Source organism: Diprion similis, chromosome 3 (genome assembly GCF_021155765.1).
Source record: "Diprion similis isolate iyDipSimi1 chromosome 3, iyDipSimi1.1, whole genome shotgun sequence".
Classification (NCBI taxonomy): Eukaryota; Metazoa; Arthropoda; class Insecta; order Hymenoptera; family Diprionidae; genus Diprion; species Diprion similis.
This window is the reverse complement of record NC_060107.1, coordinates 12,206,984-12,225,842: the sequence shown is the minus strand read 5'-3', so window position 1 is coordinate 12,225,842 and position 18,859 is coordinate 12,206,984. Positions and strand designations below refer to the sequence as shown.

Genomic DNA, 18,859 nt, shown 5'->3' with positions numbered 1-18,859 from the left:
TATTCTATCATGATTAATATTATTACAATTCAAATTTCAACACTTCATATACTATTTATTAGCTATAACATGATTATTTCAAAACATTATATTGTTTTTTATTTATATGCATATAGAACTATGTACGTATTCCAATGCTTGTTATGTACTTAAATTAGATATTTATTATATTATACTACACACAGTTTCATAATAATAATAATAATGGCATGACTAGACAACGACTAAATAAGTAAATATACGGATGTTTCGGATATCAAGATTAAATCGAGATAAATATTTAATTCAAATAATATCAAATTGTTAGTACATTATATCTCTCTATATGCTTTATAATCTCAGTCAATTGATTCACTTTACATATTACACATCTGATTTGAATTTGGTATTTCTCTACTCTGTAAGTTGGCCAAAGATATTTCAAAATCATGGCATTATTCTAAGCAATTTTAATGTGCGCTATATGCATTAAATATAGATTATAGGATTATGATTTGTGCTGTATCACCACGGCTGTCAGTATATTTCACATGTTGTAATGCGCGAAAAAGAAGGCCTCATCAGATCCTACTCCTTAATTAGATTTCAAAGAACTGAGAGAATCTTGGCATTAATTAATTCAAGCTCTTGGAAGATTTAATTATGCGTATTACATCGATTGTTGCCAAATTTTGGATTCCTGATCTCAGCTAACATTTCGACACCTCTTCGTTACATAGGAACGCTTATTAATAAAAATTGTGAACAAGAAAATATCATTGTGAATAATTCATCCAATCACTATTACATTTTTCATTTCCTCGATATTTCAGTATTAATTACAATTTGCAAATACATGATTCAATTTGTTTATTTGAAGTTTATACTGTCATTTGTATACAATAATAATAAATGTGTACCAGAAGTATATTTCCTGCATGGCACCAGAAAGCTATGGAAAATTTTCAAGCAATTGACAAAATATCAATTTTTACACACAGTGGACTGACTACACATTGTCGGTAATCAATTTTGTGCTTTCATACGTGTAAATAAATATTAATCAAGTTTTAATAATATGTAATACGTCGGGGACGAATTTTTTATACCAATGACGCTCAGTAAACTCTTATCTAAAAGTTCTATCAGTCACTTTCTACCACTCTTTTTTTAAAAATATATTATACGGAATACAATATAGGAATCCCTCCGTTCCGAAAATGAGTTTCGCAAAAAAATAAATAAATATATAATATCATATAAGTGGATATTATATTAACATAGAAATAAGAAAATTAGTCCGGCTTGGAGAAAAGTGAAATTTCGAATTGTAGGTTTTCTAATTAAATATAAAACACAAGACAAGACATAAGATTTGTATCTTGAGATGGAAAAATAAACCAGATAAATAGTACATAAATCTAATCTTCGTATGAATATGATATTAGCAGACAAAATTCATCGAAATTTTCACAGATCTTTGAGTGGACATATTTTCCACGTTCTTCAGTGTTACACCAAGACGATATTCAATATTTAAAGACTGATTTGAAAACATGATTCTTTGCATCAAAATATCATTGATCAAAACTCAGCACAAGTAAAAAGGATTCAAATTGAATTTAACATTTTGTCTGATCCAACAGCAGAGTAAAATTATCAAACATGGCAAAGTAGCCATGGAAAGCGGTAAATGACAACGCACACATTAATTAAGAAAAAAATAAAATAAAAAAAATACAACTTACGTGACTTGTGTTCTTTTGCTGCTGAATATTTCTATCGTAAACATGAGAAATTGAAAAGACGATGTGACATCGCTTATTAAATTCTTTAGCAACTCAATATAGGAACAAAAAGTTTAGTCTATTACGTTAGAACCAATTTAAAAAAATATTCATTTCAGTTACTAGTTGGTACGAAAATGAAGTAGGTATAAAATCAAGGATGAGAAATAAGCCTTGAGAAACTTATTGACCATATCAATTAGCAATAGCTAAATACATTACCACTAGAAGACAGATAGCGTGTGTGTATGAACCGTATTTTTTATGGATATACATTTTACACTTTGATGCAAGAATAACATACACGTATACTCCAGATAGATGACAACAATCATCAATTTTTTTTTTTTGTTCTCTCGTTTACCTCGAAAATTTGTTTCTTAAGTTCGTTAAAGACAGATATTTAACTACGTGTTATTTAATATATAAAGCTTATTGAGGGTGGGTGATTTCTTGTAAATGACTAATAAATTCTAATCGAATCCATTGTAAATCAAGTAATACAGTTAGTTATTGGTTACAATAAAAGAATCATGCATATCACATTGAAAGATGATGATAATAATGATGATGATAATAATAATAATAATAACAATAAAGCCGGGTTAATATTACAATAATTTAAACAAAAATCGATAACATCGCCTAATACTTTCCGACTATGTACGAATAACGTATTAATTGCCTAAAACATGATTTAGGTGACTTACTTACTCAACACGAGCGGAGGAACTTGATCTTACATTTAGATCAGCTGTGCAATTTACCGTTGAGTCGTTTTATACTCTTGTTATTACCGCAGCTGCTGTTCAAACTAGCATTGCCGTTCTGTTGTTTATTTGTTTTTGGTCTGAAAACCTTTATGGCTCCCAATACCATTAAAACGAACCAATACATCTGCGGCAGCAATAATATCGCAATGCTAATCTTGCAGCCACGAGGCAGAGCCATTATTGCCTGTAATGGAAAATATGTAATTCAGTTTCTAATTACTCAATTTTCTGACTAACATTCACAGGTAAAAAAAAACTTCATATTTCTGCAAAAGTTTCAATTATTGTGATAATATCTGAGGGAATTAAATATATTTTAGAGGGGTTCCGGTGGAAAGTAATAATTTTTCGAAACTTCTTTTTCTACTGAAAACCACAAAAACTCCTGAGTTTCGGACTCCCTCGCGTTCAAGATAAAAATTAATGTTTTTCCAGGAACAACTGAGAATCTTTTTGAGCTCCAATTGAGAAAGACTCGGCGTTTTCGTCTTTCTGTCTACTTCTAACCCAAGTCAAATTAAAAATGAAATCAGACCAATTTTTAAATAAAACTTATATTTTTCAAAGATCTTTTTTGTATCACGAATATGAAACAATATAGGTTCCGGTACATCTACGTATTTTCTAACCATACGCCACGTTACAGAAAATTGGAATAGATTTCTCAGATAAATTAAATGATTTTTATAAAACAGTTAAAATTAATTTTTCTGAAAAACAACTGAAAAAATTTGCACATATCTGTAAAAAAATATCAATAATAATAGAATAACAAAATTTTTTTTTTGAGAATTTTCAAGAGATATGAAGGTTCACAAATCTATTGAAATAAATTTTCGGCATAGAATATGAGATACTTCTAAGAAAAATTGTAAAAATTAAAAGAATTGAGAACCTGTGAGAAATCCACATTTAGGGTGAATTTGTAAAAATTTCTACAAATAATTTAAGTCCAAAATTGAGATTAGGGTTAACATATAACTCACCTCGAAGTAAGGCAAACCAACCAGTTCGCTGTACAAGTAGCAAAGATATGGAAACATCGCAACTCTGCATATGAAGAAGGTCCCTATCATAATCAGTCCGTTGGTCACGTATAATTGAGTGGATTTCATCTGAGGTAATGAAATGATTATCGTACACATACTTAAGCTTAAAGCTTTATAAAAAGGCAACGAAAAATACACGAATTGCTTCACTAACCTTAAGTCTACTTAGTATTCCTCGCATGGATACAAAGGGTGTGCTGAGTTCCATGAGATAAACAAAGCCAAAGACGCAGTCACCTAGACCTCCGCGTAAATACTGAAAAACAAAATTGAAAATGCTGAGTTTCGCCCCAACACATTGTTGAATCAATCGATCAGACTGAAAGAGGGCAACGACAAACTCACAACTATGATCAAAAATCCAAAGCTGCCGATGAACAGATGATGCATTACAATGACTGGTTGTTCCTTGAGATAAAGTCGAACGTTTACTATGTGACCTGCATCAGATTTTTGCTCCTTTTTGTGCTCTGATATACTGGCATGCACTCGATACATAGACCAAATATCGTAGAAGAAGTAGGAAGCTCCGAACCAAGCGTACGCTTCGCTCATAAAATGAGACGCGTGAAGGAATGATCTTGTGCAAGACCACATGCAGACTATAGAACCCGTTACACAACTCAACGCAGCTTGAACTGCGGAGACGACTCTGCAAAGAGAAAAAAGAATACTGCTGATTATCAAATTTAAATACATCTTTTCTTCGTAGAACGAATTTTTATAAATTTACTCAGAATGTAAATTTTTTACAGTGTCTCAGATCGTCTTAACAATTTCTGAGACGAATTCCAAGTACTACTGAGTATTATGAATTTTGTCGAAAATTAGTTTCAGCAGATTTATGAAAAATCCTGATATTTCTTGATTAATATTAAAATTATGAGTAATAGTTGAAAAATTTCAGGTATTTCAGAGAAGTGATCGACTGGTATTTTATAAAAAAAAATCTTCCAATTTCTATTAAAGCCAATTCCAATTCTCCGTTTTTGACATTTTCGGTAGAAAATAAATTTCAAAAAGAATATGAGCTCCTTTGGGTGCTTTAAATTTTCTTAAAATTGCTAAAAAATTATCAGAATTATTCAAACATATTTCTGCTGAACTGTCGAGAAATTTCCAAAGTAATTTTTATCACCAAGAATGAAATGGAGTAATTACTAATGTATACTAACTTGTTCGATATATCTAAAACATCGGGTGACGTCAAATGGTACTTCTTCCTGATGCGAGAACCAGTGCGGGTTCTCAGTGCCATGTGATTGAGGAAGTCGAATAGGGAGAGAAAAAATATGAATCCCAAAGCGGACAGACAGGCGCCGCGTTTGAAGCTGATCTTATCTCCAGGTTCTAAAACAGCGACGGAGCCGACAGCAACTCCCAAGGAACCGACAGTTGAAGCAAGCAGCAGCGACATGTCCCCAAATTTATTGTGAATCTAAATTAGGAATAATTAGAAGGTTAGTAAAATTTTCTTCCTGAAAATCATCGAAAGTGTATAGAAAATACAGGAACATGATTTAGCATATTACATGTGATTGCGCAGTGAAAGCACAATGCTGATCAATCTTTGTCTTGCTTTCTTATTTAAGGTGTCCAGTTTTAATTATTGTTTGTAGGAAATTCCGTGATTGATAATGATCCCAGGTTTTCCAAATAAAACTTGCTGTTCTTCTGGATAAATTTTTTTGACTAGTAGAGAAACGAACATCCAAAGAATGAATTAATAAATGTAAGCTTTGAAAATAGTGAGTATTTTTTATGGATTGCAAGAGAAATACCAAAATTCAAATCGAATTCTTTTGTTGCAAGGTTCTTACTTTTGTCATTCTATACCAAGTTGAAGTTATTAACGCTAATGTAATGCAAATTGCAAAGTTAATTCTGAACAATCTACGATAATAGGGCAAATAAGTAATATAAAATAGAATTCTTATGTTATGTGATATGGAAGAAAAAATGAGTGGTGAAATGATGAGAAAAAAAACAATTGTAGTACAAGCGAAATAGAATAAAGCTTGAAAATCTTGAATCTTCAAATACTCACAACTTTTACACACATTACGCTCGTTAATTTTCAATGAAACGGAAAACCCAGCAAAGTTATGCAACATTATAAAGAACGTAAAACATAAGGGTACAACATTTCTTTGCACTGTTATAGGAACACACGTAATATACTTCTATTGCGTATTTTTATTTCCAGTGTTTGACTCACTGCTTGTTCACTACCCGTTCAGTACTACAGGGAAATTTCGAAAGAGCTTATCACTTTGGCAAAAATAGACAAAATATGCGAGCCACAGAGATGATTTTTGTATCTATTCAGTGTTTATATAAAAAATATTTGCATAGCATAGAATAGGTATAGATATAGATGATGTAGGTACATGGCAGAGTAAACTTCATTGGAAGTTGTTATCTCTTCAATAATAAAAGAGCTGTAAAATGAGACTCGGTTGAAAAAATATCACTAATATCGCTAAACTTGTCATGTAACTCGTTGTCGCTGCACCTTTTGTTGTTATTATTCATTGCCTGAGAGTATATAGCATCAGCAATGGCAATGATATAACAAGTCACAGCTGGTGAAGCAGAACGGACGTTAGAAGTGGTTGAATCTCATACAAATTGGTATGATTGACATTGAAGTACTCAAGTAATTAGTGTCTAAATTGATTGCGAGGCTCTAGTCAATTGTATCTGGTTTTAGAATGTCACAGACATTTTAAAAACTCAAGTTCCTTGGATTATTGATTGTTCGATTGCGATATTGTGTGCATCATTCCCGACATATGAGAGTATTTAATCGATCGTAGTATCACGGAGTTAATAAAAGGTAGTGTAGTGAACCTCTAGAGTTGTTAATCTTGTTAAGCCAAGGTGAAAGATTACACTGCAGATACCATTGTTTTCTAAACAAAGCAACTGATATCGTTACTGTTGCACGATTAAGGACAAACGGACCCCACCATTGGAATCAAAGTCAATAAAAGAGAAAAAAGAAACTGAAGAATTTCCAGCAATGATATTTTAACCAATGATAGTGAACACAAATGAAACAACATCCCTACTACGTAGTTACAGAAATCAATGGCAAAATGATCAGGCATTAAACAAACCTCTACCAACTATCTGGAAAACACTCAAGAAATCTCACATTATAGTATAGTTGTAATGCGCAAATTTCATTGATAACGTCAGTCTTATACCGTAATGATAAGAAATTTATTTTTACCGACTTCGGAGACATCTGGTTTTACAAATTTTTTTCTGCCATTATTTGGAGATCTCTGGTGAAAAAAAAAAAAACATTAGAATCATGTAAAATAAGTCAGAGTTTAATAATTTTTAAGAGTCTAATCACGAACCCTTTTTTGAAATTATTTAAATCTTAGCTGCGTTATTTGAATTTTCTCAGATTAATTTCTATCATACAGTGGGGATGTTGTTTCATTCAGGGCAATAACGATATTTTTAATCAATGAAACGTAGTTTCTGTTGTTCTGATTTAAGAAAGATGTAAAATATGTTTAACCAATATTATATTGAACTGAATATTATATTGAGCTAGGCAATTTTCCAAAAACTTGGAACCTGAAGATGGAAGAATTGTCAGAAATACATTGGCAAAAATGGACAATTTACCACAGTCACAGCAGACATACATGTGAACGGAAACAAGTGTGCTTAAATTCAGACGCTGTATTATATCTTATCGTTTTACTTATTGTCAGTTGGCTGTTTAACCAATTTATAGCACCACTTTATCGTCCAAACATGCTCTTAATAGGCCTTCAAGTCGCTTATAGTAGTGTTAAAACCTAGCAGGAACTTTTTTTAGTTACCAACCTTCAAACACAACTAAAAATCATAAACTTTTGAATTTTCTTAGGTGACCGTAAACTTTCACAGAACACATCGATTTGTTTATTCAAACGTTCACATGAATCACATTTTTCATTATTTATAGGTAAAATAAAAATACGGTCAGTCCCTGGATTAATCATTTCCTTCTAGAGAAACTTCATTTTACAGGACTAAAAAATGAATTTGGCAAGAAAGAAAGTTTAAAATTCCTCAAACTCGTTTTAGTTTATTGATAATTAGGTATCGATGACAGTTACATAAAATATTAACTTCTTTTGATTCCTATTGTCATGTCATTATGCTTATAAGAGTAAGCTGTTGAATCATCAGTAGATTAATGTTAATAACGTTAACAAGATGAAACATTGGACAAAAGTCACCATTTCGCTATTTCAAAATGACTTTGAAGCAGTTCAGTTTTCAATATGATCAAGTCTAACTTTATTGCGGTTTATACAATTTGAGAAATCCCCAAAGTTGTGAAATTTGGGTTTTCCCTTAAAAGGCTTAGCTGTAATAACCCTACTAATGTCAGCGTCTGACTTGTTAAATTAGAATTCATGCTACAAAGAGAAAGAAACGAAAGCCACAAGAAATATGAAGCCAACAGCAGTTCAGCATTTTTTTTTCTACTGTATGTGGATAAGTACTGTTTTGAAGCTGGCAAGCGAAGCAGAAAAGAACCATCCGATTGTTCGATACATAAGACATTGTCTTTCGAAAAGTTGAACAAAAAAATGCATCGGGATGTCTCGATGAATGGAACGAACGCAAGTTGGAAAAATTTGTTTTGGGGGGGGGGGGGGGGGGGGGGGGTTTAAAAATACATGAATAATTGCGAAGCTTAGGCAACAATAAGCTGGGCAATAATTGGGGTGAACGACTTTTGGGAAGCGGGTTTCCCTCAAGGGTTGATTAAACATGATGTGAATTGCTTTCTCTTCTTCTCTGTGCAATTATAATACAAAATCAAGAATTTCAGATGGGATTTTCAATGTCATTAGTGCTGAGATAATCGAACCGAATAAATCAATAATATTCTTTGTGGAAGGTAATAAGTAGTCTCGACGCCGGCTGACAACCGGTAAGAAATTATTTACATTATATTCCGTGAATTACGGTTCGTTCCGTATTTGAATAACATGGAACGATCGGAATAATTTTAATTTAGACTTGCGTAGCGGATTTTGATACGCTATTCCTACGCATATGGAAAAGTGGTGATAAAATAAAGTAAAATATATTCGACAAGGCTTACCTCTTTGTTTTTGCCGGAATTATTTATGTGCACCATTTTACCACGTCGTACGTTTTTTTTTCTTATTCTTCTTCACCGCTCGACTGCCGTCGTTCCCGTTCAGGGTTTTTAACCAGACAAATTACTATTCTTGCAACTTCTCTCTCCTTCTTCTCTCTCTGTCAAAAAATTTTACCTATTCATTCGTGACATTTTCCTGCATTACTAAAGCGTATAAAATCTATCGCGACTTCGACTGACAACATTTCGTTCGACAAATAGCTAACGTCTCGCTGGTTTCACTAGCACCAGACTCTTGTGTATCACGAACTGTTTCCTGAGCTGCGAAATCCACTCTACCGTCCCACAAATCCAAAGTGGAAGGGGAAGCCGTTCAGCTCGAAAGAGAGTTTCAGCGCTCTCTGTGCAACTTTGTTTGAACTTTGATTTGCCGATTTTACCAACCGCCGTAGTAGGAGAAATTTGACGATTCTTGAAATCGGGTTGAATCAAAAGTTAGGAAAAAGCGGGCTTTTCTTTGACATCAATTTTCTGATACTAATCGACACTAAGTGATGTCATTGGTCGGATCTAACGGAACAGACCAATGAAATAAATCAATAAGTGATTGGAAAATTTTTACAGACAACGGTTTTTTCATAAATATTAAGTCATGCATCATTACAGATTGGTCACTCGTTACATTTGTATAACCCATTTGAATTTCATATTGTCTGGAATCTATGATCCTTTGTAGATGTTTTGCTGTGGTGATTCCCGCTCGAATTAAAAAAAAACTACGAGTATTTAAGTTTTTAGTAAATCATTTAACTAGTGAGTAATTAAAAAATTAAAATTTGGATTCCCATAACTTATATTATAATAAATATTCGAGAATTTTTACACTGTAATATAGTTGTAACGCACAAATGTAATTGTCGACGAATATCTGTTGCGCCTTTCTGACAAAAAAAAAATACTTATATGCACTCCAGATATTTTTGAAACCTTTTCAGACGATTTTTTTCTATCTCTATTGCAAATAAAATAAGTTCAGAAACATAAAAGTTTAATGAAATATATTAGAATTCAATGATTTCGAACATTGCCATTATCAAAGCTTTCCTGAAATTGTTGATATCATGGCTTGTGTTATTCGAACTTCGCAAATGCATTTTTGGTACGTAGTAGACATTCATTTGTGTTGACAATCAGTGTCGTAAATAACATTGTTGAAGATTCTTTCAACAGTCTTTCCTCTGATCTTAACTTTTCATTCAGGTCTTGACATATAATATGCGGGAGATAATACATAATAAGGCTGTCATTTGCTCATGTATTCCTGGATGTCTCTGGTTGAAACTTACAATTAGATGAGATTTACAATGGAATATGAATGAAAAACACAATATATTAGGACAGTCGTATTCTCCATCAGGTTTGTTTTCTTGTTCAAAGCCCTAAGGAAGTAAACACAATAAAATTAAATTTTTGAATACTTATTAATTTACATTGTTATTATCATTAGTGGGTCATTGCCTACACACATTGTCACAGGCATGTTTGGTTTCAATTTACGTTTACATGGAATTATTTTTTACATCCCTTATAAAAGTATGAACCTAAATAAACTTTAGTGCACTAGATATTATGATAAACAAAAATGATCCTTATAACATTTATCCTCTTCCTCTTCCCGGTTGTGAACCTCCTGGCTGGTTTTGCTGATTCAGCCAAGGCGCTGAACCCGTGCCTCTGCCTCTCTGGTTTTGACCCCGTCCCCTACCCCGTGCTAAAAATGGATATATTCAGTGATAATTTGCGTTGAAAAAAGAATATTAATACATGAAAGTGCAAAAATTATTAGACAATTCAATCTCTGAATTATGAGTTTGAATCAGGTTGATTGCATTGGGTAATGCTGAAATTAAATTTTCTGTAGCCCAAAACATGTTTCAGAACTTCGATTTTAATAAAAAAAAGTGAAAGATTCTAGATCTAATTTTATTTTGCGAAAAAACAAACCTTGTGCCCGTAGTATTGCAGACTTTCCTCTGCCCGCGGTGCCGGCGCCTTTGCCACCGGGTCGTTTAAACATCGGGGCATTTTTCAACATATCCGGTAGTATAAGGAACCTTATTTTTGAGCCCCTAATGTAAACGTTTTCTAGCTGGGCTACACGTCCATCGCGATAAGTGACGGTCAGGTTTTGCATTTGACAGTTCATGTTGTCTTCGGCTTCTATTAACTTCCCGCGGTAAACCTCGCCGGTGTTCGTTTCGCAGGTTATAGTGTGACCTTCGGCTTCGTGAAGTACTTTAATTGGCACTCCGATCGACATTTTGACACTTTTGTTCCGACAATCAACACTGAAATCTCACTATCCCACGAAAAAACTGGCGATTCAAACAGATTTGTACCCGTACGAATTCTATGTCGTTGCATCAACGTTTATCAACGGACGCCAGTCACTTTCGTTTCGTTTACGAAAATGGCCGCTCAGTTCGAATTTTGGCCACTTATTCTCCCGAAGTTGTCCGAAGTGGCGAAGTGGCATCCAAACCATTGGGTACAAAGGATTTCAAAGAAGTGAAACTCCGTTGCTCAAACAGACCTCGTTTTTTTCGCTATTGTGTACCGCACACAGCCGTATTGAAGGCTTATTCTCACAGAGCACGACGCGGCAACGCAGAGCCAGCAGCCAATAACATCACAGCTTTTTGGAAGCACGAGTTCCGCTATGCCAAAATTGCCAAAGACGAAATAATGTATCAATCACAGCATTTACCCACGGACGGATTAGGCGGGACAGTCATAGATTTGCTCCACATTGCACTTGTTCAGATCTAGTAGCCTTACCTTTAGTGATTTCAATTAATTTTTGAAGATAATTAATTTAAAATGAAGATAATTTGAAGATAATTAATTATCTGAAGATATAAATGTATTGTGTACAACATTTATGCTATAATAGAGATTGATAGGAGCATATCAGCTGGAAATGATTTCGGACAAATTTCGGGAAATGAAGCGACAGCAATTTTCGAAATCCGATTTTTACATCCGCAATATAAAATAAAGTTTTTATTGATAATTATATCACGTGGGATGAATACGCGTAGAAACAATTATACGTTTCGCAAATTGTTACGGTTGCCGTTGGTTCATCTAAATGCGTGCATACAATTTTTTTCTGCATGATTTGTAATTATCTACGTATAACACTTTTTCAACAAAATCCTATCTAATTTTCAACAAGAGACATTTCTACTTTAAAATCTACTAGAATTCTCGGCCCGATATTTTTATTTTATCATTGATAAATTAAACATTATAATTGCAACGTGTTTTGCACGATTTGTAATTACCTACATGCAGTATTTTTCCAATGGAATCCTATCTAATTTTTAACAGGCAACATTTAGTAGTTTAAAATTGACCACACTTATCAGCCGGACATTTTTTTTTCTGAATAAATTAAACATATTGAACTCAACATTACAAGGAAACTCTAAAAATTATTGATTGGTGTTAATAGAAGTATGAAAAACAATTAATAATTAACATGTAGCCCACTCTTCGGAAAAAGACACGAGCCATAAAATAAACCCATCTTACAGGGATTGGATTGAATTGAGTAAGAGAAGATGATTTACAATTTATTGTCCAGGTCCAGATAATGACTTGTCCATAAACTTCTTCTTGGCAAAACACAGCCACCATTTGCTGGGCTTTCCATCTTCTCCATAAACCTTTTCTACGACTCTAATGCCAGTTTCCTGGCGCAACTGTTGTAAATATTGCCTCATTAAATCTGAAAAAGACCAATAGAATATTTAGAAAATAATTCATATTTGTGTTACACTTGAAATAATGGTTGCAATTTGTGAAATAATGAGGAAAATATGTTTGATTTTGATATTCAATGGTCTTACCAGCATCAGACGCAGTATTTGGCTTAGCATAAACAGAGTTTAATGGGAAACCGGCTTCTCCTGGAATATCGAATTTGGAAATAGCCAAAGTGTACATTTCATTTGTTGCCTGATTTTTGTTTGCACATTTCTGTAATTTCTTCAAGCACTCAGTGATGTACAAAGTGATGTAAATTAAAACTCGGTCAGCTTCGCTCTGTAGAATATTCAAAGGAAAAGAAATGGTTGTAATGCAAATATACAATGTATAATTTACGAAATTACCTTAATTTCATAAGTTCGAAAGAAAACGTTTGCTTTAAAGAAATATAAAGCTTCGTCTATTATGTCTAATTCTTTGTTACTGAAGGGCGGTGCTGGTCCTCGAAACTGGGTTTTGAACGGTAGCAATGCCATGTTGCCAACCGTTTGGTCGTTTTCTAGAAAACTTGAATGATATGCCTGAAATTTCATGAAAAAAATTTGTATGAGATTGCGAAAGTGAGAAAATCTATCGGTAGTAGAAAAGCAAAAAAAACATGCAAGAATTTATTGACACGCTAATGGCATGTTGACAGTTAAGTTAGGTTAGGTCAAATTATAGTCGTTGATGTACTTTATGGATAAATCTACAGGGACTTTGACTATCAACATATATTGTTAGTAAGAAAATTGGATCAAAATCATCGGCACTGTTCAATTCAGAGCGCTCTCATATTATGATTCATGATATCAAAGGGATACACCCATTTGACAGCTCCGGAATACGGCAAACGAAATCGACAATTTCAAGACAAAAATAAGTCTTGTAATACTAATTTGAGTACATTAAAAAAGCAAGACTTACAGGCATGTTTACCGGACACTTTTTCGTAGTTTGATTATCTTCTTAAACACGAAATTAAACGCCGAAAGAATCGAGAAATTATTACACGCAACTAGGATCTGGTGGGGTCTGACCAGATATCGCTACATAGGTGTATGCAGTAGTATCGAGTTAAGATTGCCGTAATACGTGTGAAACCGTAAGGCCACACACACGCAGAACGCCTCTAGCCAATAGCATGCTTCGCTTTCCATTTGACAGCTTCACCAAATCACCATGAAAGAAAGAAGCAAACTTACGTTGGGATACATGAAAAATTGCCTATCTACTTTCTTGTAATAATATTGTTGGTTTATACGAACTTTTATAACATAGTTTCGGTATATTTTTTTGTACGTTGACAATGTTCATAATAAATATAGTTCGGGGGTGGATTGGATGGATGGATTCTTCTTCCTGATAACACTGACCGATGACACCGAGATATCAATACTTACACATTTATGTATGAAGAGAAACAAGCGACTATAGATAATCTATGATATACATTTATTTATTGTAATTTTAACATTCATAATGATAAACAACTGAATAATTGAAACTGGATCTACTTTGATTTCAAAAAAATGTTTACATACCCATGATTTCGCGCCATATGGGTGACCGACACAAGAGAAGATCATAAAATAGAATATAAATTGAGCATTGCGTCCGATATACGATTACGATAATGACATTTAAAATATTCTATGCATCATTAATGGTACGTTTTAATATAATCCAATAATACAATAATTTTCACTTAAACACCGTAAAATAAGTCCCTGGTACAATAGGCGCCATCTTTAGGGCTCCTCACACATTCGGCACATATCAGTTGAGAAATAACCAAAAAGAAGACTTAGCAGTATAGCTTAAAAACGGATTCGACGCTGACAGTTGTGGATGAATTAAAGGCGATTCGGGGCTAACAGTCGTTGAAAAGATACTTGTCGGTTAATCGCCGATTGTAAAATATCTAATAAAATGGCTTCGACGGAGTTGAAAAAGGAAGAAGTCCGACAGGCTATTGTTCTAGCAGATGACTTCTCGACGAATTTACATCCCATGCAGACGCATTACCCAAGTGTGTTAACGCCGGTTTTTCATATTCCACTTTTGGAATACCTGACGGAAACTTTGGTGAGACACGATATACAGGAATTATTTTTGTACTGCAGTAGCCACGTTGAATCGTTGAAATCGTACGTACAAAGTCAGAATTACCAAGGTCTGATCAACGTACATTTAATCGTCTCTGATGGTTGCCGTTCACTGGGCGATGCTCTCCGAGACATTGACAGCAAAGGTATCATTCGCGGCGACTTCATCTTGATTAGAGGCGACGCTTTCACGAATGCCAATCTGAAGAGGCTTTTCGACTGGCATCGAAATAAATCACAACAAGACAAAGGCGCTGCCATGACGCTGGTTTTCCGTGATTTAGGATCTAACAATTCTTCGACCCAAGAAAACAAAACTTCCCTGATTGCCGCTGATAATTTGAACAACCAAATTTTGTTTCACCATAAACTCTCAGATAAAGACAGAAAAGTCACAATGGAATTAAAGCGGTTTTTGGATCACGATTGCGTCCAAATACAGAGCGGTTTACTGGAAACTCACATTTACCTTTGCTCAGCGTCGGTGCTTCCTTTGTTTTCTGACAATTTTGATTTTCAGGTAAGTTCTTGTCAGACTCACATAACTTTGGCCAAAAAGTTTTATGCGATACGAAAGCTTCTGATAGGATATTATAGAATGGGTTTAGGAACACAATACACTTGACGGTTTGTTTAATGTTTTGGAACAACGTTGAAGTTAGCAATGTCAATGTTACGGAACATTGAAGAAAAAGTCATCAATTTGCAATTGTAAAATGACTTTGAAGGAATCAAGTTCCTAAATTTTAATCACGCATTGTTTTACTATGGTTTACTGAATTTCAAACATCCTGAAGTTTAGAAATAACGATCTCTCTAATTTCAATAATATTTTTAAATCCTGTTCGATGATTTTCAATAACACTTAATCGTAGTCTATTAAATTGCATCGAAGTTATTAAACAGCAATCTGAATATTCGAATAAATTTACTACCAACCCAATGTCTTCGACATCATTTTCAGACCATGGATGACTTTATCCGAGGTGTCTTAATCAACGAGGAAATTCTCGACTCTCGAATTTATTGGCAAAAATTAAGCCCAGAAGAATACGCGCTACCCGTCACATCTTGGAAGGATTACAATACTCTAATCAGAGAAATACTTCAAAAACGCGGATATCCTTTAACCATTGAAATGATGCCAAGTTGTATGTATTTTCTGTACCTACGCAGATGTACGTATAAACACAACAGCTCAATTCTTGGGAAGGGCTGTACATTGGAACGGGATTGTGTGATATGTCCAAACTGTAACGTTGGGGAAAACACATCCATCACAGGTTCTGTGATTGGGAAAGACTGTAACTTGGGAAGTAATGTGAGAATTGAAAATTCGTATTTACTGGGTAACGTGACAATTGAGGATGATTGCGTTATTAAGAATTCAGTTTTATTCTCCGACTGTAAGTTGGGGTATTCGGTTGAGATAGACGGTTGTATTTTAGGCCCAAAATTCAATCTCAAACCGAAAAGTGTCCACGTGGATTCCCTCATGCAAATTGATTCAAATGATTGTATCACTCACGTCTCAATGAGCAAAGCTCATCCTGATACTGATCAAGAATTACCCTATTTCAAAAATGTATCTACAAACGAGTCGGATGTTGATTCTGACGATCTTGAAGACTGCAGTAGCAGCGACGAAGAATCGATTGCTGAGATGCAAGTCGTTGATGATACGCACATGTTTTTGACAGAAGTGATGGAGAGTTTGTTGCGAGGATATCAGGACAAAGTCAAATGCGAGAATTTGATATTAGAAATAAATTCATCGAGATACGCTTACAATGTTGGTATTCGCGAAGTTTCTTACAACGTAGTTAAAGCCATATTAATTTTACCGATGGAGTATCTCTGCAATTCTGGTTCAGAAATTCTTCCAGATAGCTATCAGAAAACATTGAAACTGATGCTCGAGTATTTTTACACGGTTATATTGAACTATGTTAAATCAGACAATGCTCAGACAGATTGTTTGCGAGCTATTCAGGACACTGCTGCTACATCACATGCGGCACTACTTGCAACTCTGTTTGTGTTCAAACATTTGTATGATCGTGATATATTGACTGAGGAAAAAATTCTTGAGTGGTACGAGCTCGAAGATGAGGATAATGACGACGATACGCAGGGAAAGGTGAAAACTCAAATGAAAAAAGCCGTTCAACCATTTATTACATGGTTACGCGAAGCTGAAGAAGACTCTAACGAAGATTAGTAATCTAAAATTTGTCAAAGGAAATCACAATAAGGATGAATCAGCTGATCCACCTGAATCAAAAGTGAGGAGAAGAGATAAAAACTGTTTAAAAACTTTTCAATAATATGAGTTGCTTCTATGATGGTGAACTCGAATGAAACCTCATCCTTACCGTGTAATAGAAATGAAACCAAACAAATTCGAATAGCAGAAGCCAATTTTTCACGCATTACAAGCGATTGAATTCTAATGTGTTTGATCCATTTCTAATGTTTCGTGGACTTATTCCGCTCCCTAACTAGACCTCTTCAAATTCTCTAAAACAATATTAAAAAAATCCAACATTGTAGTATAGTTACAACGTGCATGTAAAATTGTTGAGGAGCATCTGTTGTGCTTGTCTTATAAAAATTTAGTCTTTTCCACTCCAGCGATAACAACTTTCTCTTCAATTGTTATTATTGAATATTGAGCTATAGAAATCTGCTCAGATTCATGCTGTTACACAATTGGTAGAGATGTGTTTCATTCGTGTTCACTATCACTGGTAAAAAAAAATATTATTCATGATGTTTAAACACTTTTTGTCTTTTTCTGTAACTTGTTTCATACGGTATAACAGATTCATCCTTATGTGTCACAACTTTAGTGTACGCATTGACGAAAATATATTTTATACATTTTACCTGTACAAACATCATCTAACAACAAAACGATGTTTGACTCTTCCTGTATTACGTGAAGCGTAATACAAATTATACAAAAAAAAAAAAAAAAAAAATACATTTGCGTAAAAGTGTATTTAAACTATTGTATCAGACATGTAAATAAAATGATTCAATAAAATTTATTCTTTTTCAGTGCTGAAGTTCAATTTGTGGGCTTAGAATTATTCTTGAGTTTTATTTTTCCATATATCTATTTATAAGAAACCGCCCAGTCATCACAAAAAAAAAATTAAATCGTATTGAAACAGATTCATTTTGATGTTTGCTTATCCACAATTTTCAAAAAAACTTATTCCATTTCGCAAATTAATCAAAATTAACCGTTCTATTCTTTCGAATGTGTGTCTACTAATTCATTGCTTCCCATTTTCTAATATTTGAATTGTAAAGTAATTTCAATTTGATCAAACTCGTAACAAAATGTTCTTTCCATTCGATTCTTTGGTACAAATTTAAATTTGCTTTGTATAAAATTTAATACATGCCAAACATTAGCGTTTTCATCTTTTTCTATTTGATTTCTTCTTTTTTAAATCCAGTTCAAATCCGTGAAGAAAGTTTCGGAATATTATCGCGGATTAGTTTGGATTGATTTTCACATCACGAAATAAATTTTTTTGGAATTTCGAATTTGCAGACATTAAAAATGAATCTGATGCGATACTGTTTAATCTGCAATCGTTTACTGGGCATGAAGTATTTGCAACTTGTACAAGCGTGGTTTGTATACATGGCGAAATTACTACAGTCCTACTTTTTAAAATAAATTACTTTATTTCTTGACCATATATTCGAATTTTAAATACAGAGCTTAGTTTAACTTTAATAATTGTCGTATTTATCGTCTATTATAGTCGTGATAAAGCGTGATCTGAGCTGTTGCTGGTTGATTTATGTTTTATAATATAGATATAATAATAGGTATAATACGTGATTGTCTGTGATGAAATGACGCGTTATATCATCAATATTATATACCCATATAATCGTAGCATACTGCGTAATTCTCTAACCTATTTATTGTTATTAGCGAATTAACTAAGCGATTCAGCTATATTTAATTTTTATATGATTCGTTTATCACTGGACGCTCGTCTCATTGTACATTTTTTACGAAGAAAAACACCGCTCATAACTTTATTATTATATGTATGTATGCATATTAGGGTGACCATTATTTCGCTTTTTGGAAAATAATTTTTGTTTTGCCCGTGAAAATATAATCGCAAAATTATAAAAAAATAAATAAAAAATAAGAAAATATATGCAATTTTAGTGGCGAAAAGGCGTA

At 33.6% G+C, this 18,859-nt stretch overlaps 4 protein-coding genes across 5 annotated transcripts; 1 reads left to right on the top strand and 3 right to left on the bottom strand.

Moving 5' to 3' along the window:
- Positions 1–34: 34 nt before the first annotated feature.
- Positions 35–9,039, bottom strand: LOC124416776 (TLC domain-containing protein 3A). Its single transcript, XM_046898104.1, has 6 exons — positions 8,717–9,039; positions 4,764–5,026; positions 3,934–4,240; positions 3,743–3,844; positions 3,526–3,654; positions 35–2,723 (listed from the first exon to the last, which is right to left on the bottom strand). The coding sequence occupies exons 1-6, from the start codon at positions 8,750–8,752 to the stop codon at positions 2,517–2,519; spliced, it is 1,044 nt and encodes a 347-aa protein (XP_046754060.1). The 5' UTR covers positions 8,753–9,039; the 3' UTR covers positions 35–2,516.
- A 1,080-nt stretch (positions 9,040–10,119) lies between these two features.
- LOC124416778 (small nuclear ribonucleoprotein Sm D3) lies at positions 10,120–11,211 on the bottom strand. 2 transcript variants are annotated; one of them, XM_046898108.1, is made up of 3 exons: positions 10,721–11,211; positions 10,373–10,487; positions 10,120–10,155 (listed from the first exon to the last, which is right to left on the bottom strand). In XM_046898108.1, the coding sequence occupies exons 1-2, from the start codon at positions 11,034–11,036 to the stop codon at positions 10,375–10,377; spliced, it is 429 nt and encodes a 142-aa protein (XP_046754064.1). In that variant the 5' UTR covers positions 11,037–11,211; the 3' UTR covers positions 10,120–10,155; positions 10,373–10,374. The 2 variants fall into 2 exon arrangements, with proteins under 2 accessions (XP_046754064.1, XP_046754062.1); XM_046898106.1 differs by having other exon boundaries at positions 10,120–10,487.
- Positions 11,212–11,741: 530 nt separating this feature from the next.
- On the bottom strand, positions 11,742–13,611 carry LOC124416777 (actin-related protein 2/3 complex subunit 3). The gene is made up of 4 exons (XM_046898105.1): positions 13,457–13,611; positions 12,895–13,071; positions 12,631–12,826; positions 11,742–12,509 (listed from the first exon to the last, which is right to left on the bottom strand). The coding sequence occupies exons 1-4, from the start codon at positions 13,460–13,462 to the stop codon at positions 12,355–12,357; spliced, it is 534 nt and encodes a 177-aa protein (XP_046754061.1). The 5' UTR covers positions 13,463–13,611; the 3' UTR covers positions 11,742–12,354.
- Positions 13,612–14,344: 733 nt separating this feature from the next.
- Positions 14,345–17,388, top strand: LOC124404249 (translation initiation factor eIF-2B subunit epsilon). Its single transcript, XM_046878229.1, has 2 exons — positions 14,345–15,157; positions 15,602–17,388. Exons 1-2 carry the CDS (start codon positions 14,462–14,464, stop codon positions 16,856–16,858), a joined length of 1,953 nt encoding a protein of 650 aa, XP_046734185.1. The 5' UTR covers positions 14,345–14,461; the 3' UTR covers positions 16,859–17,388.
- Positions 17,389–18,859: the final 1,471 nt, after the last annotated feature.

Excerpts from the sequence above, each read along its gene's own strand:
- LOC124416776 (XM_046898104.1), bottom strand. The coding sequence starts at position 8,752 with ATGGTGCACATAAATAATTCCGGCAAAAACAAAGAG. Across the intron at positions 5,027-8,716 it reads ATTCCGGCAAAAACAAAGAG|ATTCACAATAAATTTGGGGA; the intron begins GTAAGCCTTGTC and ends TTCCTAATTTAG. Across the intron at positions 3,655-3,742 it reads GAATACTAAGTAGACTTAAG|ATGAAATCCACTCAATTATA; the intron begins GTTAGTGAAGCA and ends TCATTACCTCAG.
- LOC124416778 (XM_046898106.1), bottom strand. The coding sequence starts at position 11,036 with ATGTCGATCGGAGTGCCAATTAAAGTACTTCACGAAGCCGAAGGTCAC. Across the intron at positions 10,488-10,720 it reads TGCAATACTACGGGCACAAG|CACGGGGTAGGGGACGGGGT; the intron begins GTTTGTTTTTTC and ends ATCCATTTTTAG.
- LOC124416777 (XM_046898105.1), bottom strand. Across the intron at positions 12,827-12,894 it reads TTCGAACTTATGAAATTAAG|AGCGAAGCTGACCGAGTTTT; the intron begins GTAATTTCGTAA and ends AATATTCTACAG. Across the intron at positions 12,510-12,630 it reads AAATACTGCGTCTGATGCTG|ATTTAATGAGGCAATATTTA; the intron begins GTAAGACCATTG and ends GGTCTTTTTCAG.
- LOC124404249 (XM_046878229.1), top strand. The coding sequence starts at position 14,462 with ATGGCTTCGACGGAGTTGAAAAAGGAAGAAGTCCGACAGGCTATTGTT. Across the intron at positions 15,158-15,601 it reads CTGACAATTTTGATTTTCAG|ACCATGGATGACTTTATCCG; the intron begins GTAAGTTCTTGT and ends CATCATTTTCAG.